Below are 9,530 nucleotides of genomic sequence, written 5' to 3' on the forward strand. Positions count from 1 at the left end.
AACAAAATTACGACATCTAATCTTGTCGAATCAATAGCCATCCCTCTAATAATTTAATTTAATTTCTCGAGACCCATAATTTTCTTAAAAATTTGTATTAATTATATTTTATGACTTTGTTTTCTTTCGGCCCTTCCTTCGATTATATTTTTTTCCTTCAAATTATTTTTAGGAAGGGAATCCTATCAACTTGTTGGGAACTCTTCATATTTTATCTCTTTGGGTGCCACCCAATTTCTTTATTATTAATTGTAGTTTTTGACATTGAACCCTTCAATGTTTTTCTACTTTTTTTGTCATAATTATTATTATCATGATTTGCATGGATGTTATTCAAGTCAATAACTCTAGCCATTTCTTAGGGTATTATAAATGATAAAGATGGGTTCATGACTTAAATTTTAGTCTAATAGTGTGTGTGGACTATTGTAAAGTCTATGAAAGTTGTAGCTTCCTCTCAATTTCCTCTCGTGTGTGACAAGTCTTCTTCAAGATTTATTTGCTTTGAATGCTCGAGGCATTGGCACAATGTCAAAGGCTGTAAGTGTAGGTAGGTAGGTAGGTAGGTAGACTAGGGTTATGGCCCATCCTATATGTGAACTCCCATTCTTCTCATTTATAACTTTCATATTTTTGACTTTGAATTTTTAAATTTAGCATTTTGGCAAATTATTATCTATGATACACCATTTTAACATTAACCTTTTTTCTAAGATTGGTGTGATCTTATCTGAATAAGAAGTAAAAACCTCTTTTTAAAAAATAAATAAATAAATAAGAAATTTTTTACTTGTTTGGATCATTTTATTAGCAAAAAATTAATATAATATTAAAAAAAATAATGTTTAAAAGTCAATTTTTTAGCTTATGCAAAAATTTTCATAATATAAATATTACTTTTTAAAATTATGATTTTAACTTTGACTTTTTATTAATAAAGCGAAAAAATAAAAAATTATTCAAAATAAAATTTAAGGGGTTTTGCAAAGTAATTTTATTAAAATAGTTTATAATCTTAAAAAAGAATTGAAGTGCTCCTTCATAGAAACTTCTTTTGAATTATATTAGAAAGTCTATTGCATAAGAATTTTGTAGATTTTATAGCATCTAAATCAACATTATAAATTATTGATTTTCGCTTAAGCTTCTAGTTGAATTATTCTCTCTCTTGTAAAAGTCTTCTGATATTTTACTACTATCATTTATTTGGATCATCCCCTCATTTTCCAACTTCTCTAACTATTTTTTCCACATTGAGATTCTGAATTTCATTGTCAATGACGACTATTCAAATGAAGTGTCTGAACAATGTCATTTATTGTGCATTAAATCATTTGAAAAATTGAGACAATCATAATGGAAATTTTTTCCAAATTCAAAATTAGGCTTTTGGAGTTTTGAAATTCTATTTTCTGGTATTAAAAATATAACATATAAAAAATAGAAACTCTTATTTTTTTTGTTATTAGAAGTAAAAATATTAGAATCTCTTATTTAAAAAAATTTATAGATCTTTCAAAATCTCTTTTAAAAAATTTTAAATTTGTAGTAAAACATTTTTATATCATAGTTTTTAAAATCATTATCTATTCGAATATTTTATATAACAAATTAGTACAATTTTCAAATTTTAAATAGGAAATGTATTCGAACAAACTCTTAATAATTTAAACTTCTTCTTTTTTTTCAGCTTTTATGTATACAACCAAATAAAAGAAAATTTTAAATAGATTCTCCTAAATTTTTTATATACTTTTCCTCTATTTTCTTTCCCTTAAACTTTTCAGGACCAAACACCAATCATTTTCAACCAAATTGGAGCATGAAATATTTAGGTAATTCACTGCAAGGCCTTAAAAATGCCCAAGTAATAAAACTAAATAACAATAACAGACTAGTAAATAGGAAAAGAAAAACTTTTTTCTCTGATTTCTTTGTAGTGTCAGAGAAAAATAGCAAAATGTAAATAAAAATAGCCATAAATGTCCTTCGTACTCCCAGTTCGGCTCAGTCCCAAGACAAATCAAAGATCTGTTTGGGGCAAAAAGAGGCCTCAGGGCAACACAGGCACATGGGTTCTGGACAAAATGCTTGGGCAGTTCGAGAAGGTAGGGTTAAAACAAGGATGAAAAAGTTCAAAACCCTAGGCCTGGGTGAAGGAATTCAACCAGAATATTTGCTATATAAATACCCTTTTCCTTTCAAATCTTTTACCAAACAAATCCTATCCGGGGAGTTTAAAGAGGAGATTATTACAGAACAATGAAAAGATAGTCCACACAAGGCAAACAGACAAACAGAATAAGTTCAAGAAATAATGATAATGCTTGAAGGGTGATGTGCATACACATGCATGCAATGTCATGGGAAGATTATTCATCGATATTAATCATTTTCCATTATTCTAATCAGTTCTAAGCATCACTTAGGTTTGATTGAAGACAAATTCATAGGAAAGGGAAAACTCATAAGGAGCCAATCCCCACCCCCTATTAATTCCATCTTTCTATTTTTGTTCAATATCTATCTGCCAATCAAGTGAAAACTCTTACGAGGAAAAATTAGGGAATCTCATCACACTGATACGAAATAGATATATCAGATGTCCACAACCAATCCTGGCCAACTCGTTTAGGAAACCACAGAAGCAGGGTACAGATTTTAGATAGAACGTAATTTTACTTGGAATGTAATTTACTTGAAGCCATCTATACAAATGCTTCCTTACCAGTGAATGCACGCTGAAGAATAAATACGGAAATGGAGGGTCCAGGGAGTGAAGTAACAGGCTGTCAGGCTCCATCAATCATAGAGTACAACCAGTCTTTACATGGTCTTTGCTTGGAATTGGTAACTGCCAAGACACTCAGTAAAACTCAATCAGATCTTTTCAAATTGCCAAAACATAAGTGTAATTCATTCAGGTGATGAAAGATTTAAAATGCAAGACCGACTCCTAAATGGAAGAAAATGCTTGCATCCAGATCCAGGCACAGGCTCTTCTCTTAATAAAGGGCAAAAAATAGTTCAACAATGCATTTTGAGACCAAATCCAAAAAATAGAACATTGAATAATTCAGACTTGTTTTATGCAGAACTTCAGATCGATATAGTTTCCTGGCACATGGATGTGAGATGGAAATGAACGAGACATATTGAGTTTTACAGATTGGAAACACTAGTTGGAAGTGCAATATGAAGAGAACACTGTAATTGGCCAAGTAAAAAGGAAACCCAGTTGATGTTTTATGCATGCTATAAAAAATGTCTCAAAATCACACTTTACTTGTCTAACAAACACAGACATTTCCATAGCACATCCAAATGTCCCTTAATTCATAGCATTTCATGAGTTTTCATAGCAGGACTAGGCTCAATTTCAGAAACTAATGAATTGGCATCAATTTTTTATCACCGCTTTTCTTTATAGTAACTCCCATCCTTTTATTTGATAATGGTTCCATTTTGAAGTATGCACATGTGCTTTCACATGGTATTATTTTCATGTGGTATGTGAATTCCCTGATTCAGCAGCATCTGAATAATCAAAGACAGTTGGAACATGAAGTAGAGCAAAGTATTGCTTGCTACTGTACTAGTATATGAAGGGGTATAAAAGATCGGGTTGAACATAGGGATAGGAGCAAATTACCTTCTTAAAGTGCCATCTCTGCCTGTAATGCAGCAAGCTCATCATCCTCAGCAGTGTTCCTCTGAGGAGCTGGGCGGGCTGGTACTCTGCCTGCAGGGATTGGTGCTGCTGGGGCAGTTGTGGCAGGCTGGAGAAGCTGTTCCTCCAATTCAGCTCCTTCTAATTCTTCAAGCTCTGCTTCCAATTCATCCTGTAATGACAGAAACATTTGATTTAACTCTTCAATGGAAGAAGTGTATAAAAGAGATTGTTTACAATTTCTAGAGGCAATACTTCATCAAAATCAGCTGCTGCACCAATGGGTGTGGCTAATGCCTCCTGAATCTGTTTCATGTTCTCTGTCTGCTCATTAATCTCATCCATTGTTTTGTCAACATCATCAATATTCCTGTATAAGAACATGCCATTTAAAATATATGAGAAATTTTCTCTAACATAGTAGTCCATTTAAATGCAAAGGATTACTTTAAATTGCAACCTCGTTTCTCACTGCTATCAGGATGTTGAAAATATGCAGTTTGAGCTAACACCAACCCCAAGGCAGGATAGGAGATTCATGCAATTGTCATTCTCACAGTATTATTTTTTAACCCAAAAAGGAAAAGGTCACATTAGTGACCTTGGCATGCTATATGCATAAAAGAGTGTATTGACAAATCCTATATTCATCCCATTGTCTTTTCTACAGCATTTAAAATGTGTCTGTTTTTGTCTTCTCAGCATTTGAAACAAAACTATTCTGATTGCTTGTTGAAGATCATATCTAACATTTCATGACAACATGTAGTTTTCAGCTTTTTACTATCTTCCACAATGATGGCTCTAGTTTCAGGAGATGATGAGATGAATTGTCCTCTAAATGCTAGGGAAAGAGTAATGTCCAAATGAAAAAGATTCCAGTTCATCAAGGTGTCTTAACAATGTCCTGAACAAATCACTAAAATTAAATTCCAATATCCATTAATTTAATAGTAGTAAGGGCCAGCAAAAGAATGCAGCTTCATGGAAACAAAATATACTAAAATGCCACTCACGTCGCCTTTTGCATTGCCTTCATCGCAGAAGCTCCAGTCCTCAATGCATCAACAGTCTCTGTTGTAGCTTTGGCACCTTCTAGCAATATCATCTAAAAACCCAACCCAAAACATATGGAATCTAAAGTGAGGTTATCATGAATTATTTATTTTGGCATAACATTACAAGAATACCTGATCATGAATGCGCAATTGGAAATTTCCAAGTTGTTCAATTTGCTGTTCATAGAGCCTCTTCCTCTTTAAACATTGTATTGCCGCTGCATAATGGAAATAAATGAAATTGATAGGTAAAATGTTTCAATAAAGCATCTTTAAATTTTGGGTGTACATACATATATATATATATAAGAAAAACCTAATCATGCAATGAAATAATATCATAAATTATATTCTTCTTGTCTCTCTAATTTATTTATTTATTCTGCTTAGGAAAATCAAAATATCAAAATTACAGATCCAAAATCATGACATCATTGCATACATGGATCATGATCATGACTTAATGACATAATCATGATCAAATAATCAGGACTGTGACCAACAGGAGATCTGGAAGGGAGAAAGCAAGTGCAACATCATCAGCATAAGATCCTAAAAAAGAATTTACTATGCAGAGAAGCTCTATGATTGCTTTCTCATATACCATCTACAGTGAAACTACTTCTAATGCTATATGAAAAGAAGACATAAAAATAGTAAATATTATGAATTCAGCCCACATGTGAAGTCACATAGTTTCTCATAACATTTGAAGTCACATATTCATCCCTTTCAAATGGGATCCTTACTATATGTCTATACCATATTTAAATTGTTGAAAAACTAGGCGATACAAAAATTGAATGGCAAAAAAATGCAAATTGTAATATTATTTTTTTTATTAGAGCAAATTATATTATTCTTGAAACCAAAAATGATACAATGCAAAACATGGAATAAACTCACTTCATATGCTATGGGAAAAAGCTTCTCTGTCCGAATATTATATAAAACATAAAGCAAATACATTATTTTCATAAAATATCCAAATGCACATAAGAAAACAGCAGATGAGACATATATATGTAAGAGGCATACATCATACAACATGAAGATCAAACTATTGAAATCAAAACCAGCTGAGAAAAATGGAGCATTGCTTCAGGAAACAAGAAGACCAAAACCTAATGTTCTTTTCACTAGTGACAATTCGTATATATAGCTATCATACCCCTTTTGTTCTTTGCTCTAGTAAATTCCTTAGCCTTTTCAACCTCTGCAGCGGCCTTCTTCAAAAGGACACCTTCTTTTTTCTCTAGCATTTCAAGTGTCTGAATATAATAACAACAAAAAAGGAAAAATTAGCAGATAAAATCTGGCATAACATGGACAATGATAAATTCTGCTGTTATGAGAAAGAAAAATCAGCCGCTCTGCAAGAGAAAGAATACATTCTTTCCTGCAGAAATAGCAAATTAATAATCCATTTCCAGTCCAGATACACCCACAAGTAATGCAGTAACAAGGATGCCTTCACAATAGCTGGTAAGCAACATTCATAACCACATGTAACTTGGATACAGTACAGACTGTATGGTGTGTGAGGCTTCCAGAGAAAAACCCATGTCACACAAGGAAAATGAAATTAACCTTACACTTGATAGCTATATTTAGTAGAGCAAATCCATCAAAACTCATTTTATTTTAATAATTTTGTAATTCCTTTTCATTAAAAGAGGAATGTTGAGAGAGAATGGTCGAAACTTTTGAAAAAATTCTGCAAGAGGAGGACGTTCAAATTGGATAATTAAAACTCATCAAATGATGCTCATTTGGTGCACACTTTGACTACAAAATGAAAATTATCACATGGTGGCCCAATTTTTCTTGATAGGCAAACAGAAATTCATACAGAAAGCACCTAATAAAAGGGGGCACAACCTACATACACAAGGCATGTACAAGAGATGTCAAAGAAAAAGAAGACACCCCTCCAGAAAACAACAAAAATATGACCTTTTTATCCACAACTTAGACTACCTATAAAGTTTAATAATGTTCAATTAGCCAACCCAAGCAAGACCCTAGACCACTGCAAAAGGAACTTAATGAGAGTCTGTATGAGCTTTTGAGGATCACAGGGCTGCCCAATCTTTTTGTTCCTTTTTTTATTTTTGGTGCAGCACTGATCTTATTGGAAGGATACCAAATTGTAAAATGATCCAAAGCTCAGCCAGAAAAAATGATCTCTTAACAACATGACATGTGAACAGGAAATAAAAGCTCCTATGGACACAGAAACAACTAATTTTTCATTTTTCTCGACATTATGAAAAGCATTGAGGACTGGTTAACATGACAAGTGTAATAAAGCTCCAACAATAAATTATTAAGCACCACAAAATAGAAAGAAAAGGGAGAATTTAAAACATTAAATATATTTTTCAGCAGTCAGCACTTTATGTATGGTCCATTAAGCTATATAGGCTACCCAGCTACTAACAAGGTGCCATGGAGGACCACTCCAACAGGGTCACCATGTGGTCCTACAGGACCTACTATAGCATGACATACAAGGATGAACTGCAAACTCCAGTCCTAATACTTTGTTTCATTGGAAAATACTTTGAGGTAAAAAAAAATCTTCCACCCCCCCAAAAAAAATTAAAAGATGAACTCCAGCGTAAAAAGTTCGGGTTCAATTTTTTTATCAAACTCTTATAAAGTGAATAAAGATCAGCAACTCCCTTAGTTTATTACAAGTATTGATTTTACAAATAGCTTATAAATAATAAACACAAGTGTGTGAAATAACTTGAAAAGGATAAACGAAACTCTCAAAATTCTTGCTCTCTTATCCCTATGTATCTTTCGTAATGTTTTGGTCATTTGCACATGCATCAATGTGTAGCCTTCTCTCGTAATATATTAGAGGAGAATGTAAGTGTGATTTTGGCCTCTCACCCTTTTGCACTACTTTAAAATATTTAAAATAACTGCAATATTTAGAATAAATAACAACAGCCTAGAACTTGTATCCAAGTCAACCATACATCATGCATTCATTTCACATGTCATCACCTTTAGTTTTTGTCAAAATGCATGAGAGCCCAAGGATGGGTACCCAAAAGAGTTATGCATGATTAAAATTTGACCTAATTGCCTATCACCATTGATGATCTTGAGATGGATGAGCATGAATACTACAGCATAAAACATTCTAAAGGAATTGCATTCAAGAAAATCTGGGAATAGACCCAGTACACACTTAAGAAAAACTATCTGCCAAACATGTTTTGGTAAATCTATAGAGCTTCCTGTAACAACTGATTGTGCAATTTGGCAAACTTTTAAAATTTATCAGGTTCATAGAGTTACTTTCTAATAACTTATTTCTTTGCACCAAAAAAAATAAAAAAAATCCTTTTTCCTTGGAAATTGTTTCCTGAAAACGTTTTCCATCAAAAAAAGAAAGGGAACACTAGTTACCATTGTGGAATTTCAATTTCACATCAAAACAATGCTTCTCAAAAACAACAAACAATCAATATACATGTGTGAGCATCATCACTATGATAAATCTCCCAATACACCACCCATTTCAAGACAATCTATATTTTCCCCGAGAAAAAAAAAATTGGAAGCTTACAGAATAGAAAGAAAATTCCACCATACCTCGTTTAACTTGTCCAATGTTGTTAGGGCATTGGCCTCCTGCTTAGGTTTCCCGAACAAACGCGTAAACATGATTGATTTCGATAGAACAAGAAAATCAAAGAATCTGATAAACGCTGCAACAAAATCGAATCCGTTAATCAGTACATCAAAGCGATCTGTTTTCGAAACACAAAAAACAAAATCACTAGACAGATTTCAAACCAAATAAGAGGGAAAAAGAAAACAAAGACAACAACATACCTTCAACAAATCGAAATCGTTGCTAGCGTTTTAAGGAAAAACGCTTTGAACCATGATCGAATTGATAGGTTCGAGGATTTGGGAGAGTACGAAGAAGAAGGATCGCTATAGGTGGAAGACTCCGATTAGAGTTTGGTTGGAGAGATGGAGCCCGGTGCCTGCCTGTCACTCAAGTTTCCTGTCTGACTCACCTTTTTCGTTCAAAATCTAAACTTTGATTGGTCCGTCGCTCTGTTGATACGTGACAGACGGTTACATTTTTCTTAATAGAAGATTTTATGGTAGACGAAATTAAATGAAATGAATTTCGAGGATTTTAGTGATAAGGTTTTTTTTAATGGGAGAATTATGTTTTGGGGATAGATGGGCCCCAAATTAACAGAAGGTCCATGTAACTCTTCAAATTGAGCCCAAGACCCAATGAAAGTATGGAAATTGAGTTGAAGGATATCATCCTTCAGTATTTCCAAAAATGCCCTTTATTGATTTTGAGAAAAAAAAATTAATATTTTTGAAAAATACTTTTATTTAATTTAATATTTTTTATTTAATTTAATATTTAAAAAAAATACTTTTATGTAATTTAATATTTTTTAAAATACTTTTATTTAATTTAATATTTTTTAAAAATAAATTTATTTAATTTAATATTTTTTTTAAATAAAATTATTTAATTTAATATTTAAAAAAATATTTAATTTAATATTTTTTTAAATACTTTTATTTAATTTAGTATTTTTGAAAAAAAAAATATTGAAAAAAAATTATTTAACTTAATTTTATAAAATATTTTATATGTGTTTTTAAAGGATATATTTGTCCGTTACTATTTCATATCCTTCAACTCAATTTAAAGAGTTACATAGACCTTTTGTTAATTTGAAGGCCCATCTACCTCCAAAATATAATTCTCCCTTTTTTAAATCCAAAACACATCAAAATAT

The 9,530-nt window shown here is 32.0% G+C and overlaps 1 protein-coding gene across 2 annotated transcripts; it reads right to left on the bottom strand.

Annotated features, from left to right (window-relative positions):
• Nucleotides 1-2,561: 2,561 nt before the first annotated feature.
• Nucleotides 2,562-8,887, bottom strand: LOC100242412 (vacuolar protein sorting-associated protein 32 homolog 2-like). 2 transcript variants are annotated; one of them, XM_002275962.4, is made up of 8 exons: nt 8,587-8,887; nt 8,344-8,459; nt 5,900-5,999; nt 4,861-4,946; nt 4,687-4,778; nt 3,926-4,040; nt 3,653-3,842; nt 2,562-2,854 (listed from the first exon to the last, which is right to left on the bottom strand). In XM_002275962.4, exons 2-7 carry the CDS (start codon nt 8,413-8,415, stop codon nt 3,657-3,659), a joined length of 651 nt encoding a protein of 216 aa, XP_002275998.1. In that variant the 5' UTR covers nt 8,416-8,459; nt 8,587-8,887; the 3' UTR covers nt 2,562-2,854; nt 3,653-3,656. The 2 variants fall into 2 exon arrangements, with proteins under 2 accessions (XP_002275998.1, XP_019075220.1); XM_019219675.2 differs by having other exon boundaries at nt 8,344-8,501; nt 8,587-8,866.
• Nucleotides 8,888-9,530: the final 643 nt, after the last annotated feature.

This window comes from Vitis vinifera, chromosome 4 (assembly GCF_030704535.1).
Source record: "Vitis vinifera cultivar Pinot Noir 40024 chromosome 4, ASM3070453v1".
Lineage (NCBI taxonomy): Eukaryota > Viridiplantae > Streptophyta > Magnoliopsida > Vitales > Vitaceae > Vitis > Vitis vinifera.

Excerpts from the sequence above, each read along its gene's own strand:
- LOC100242412 (XM_002275962.4), bottom strand. The coding sequence starts at position 8,415 with ATGTTTACGCGTTTGTTCGGGAAACCTAAGCAGGAGGCCAATGCCCTA. Across the intron at positions 6,000-8,343 it reads CATTGGACAAGTTAAACGAG|ACACTTGAAATGCTAGAGAA; the intron begins GTATGGTGGAAT and ends TATTATATTCAG. Across the intron at positions 4,947-5,899 it reads TAGAGCAAAGAACAAAAGGG|CGGCAATACAATGTTTAAAG; the intron begins GTATGATAGCTA and ends TCCATTATGCAG.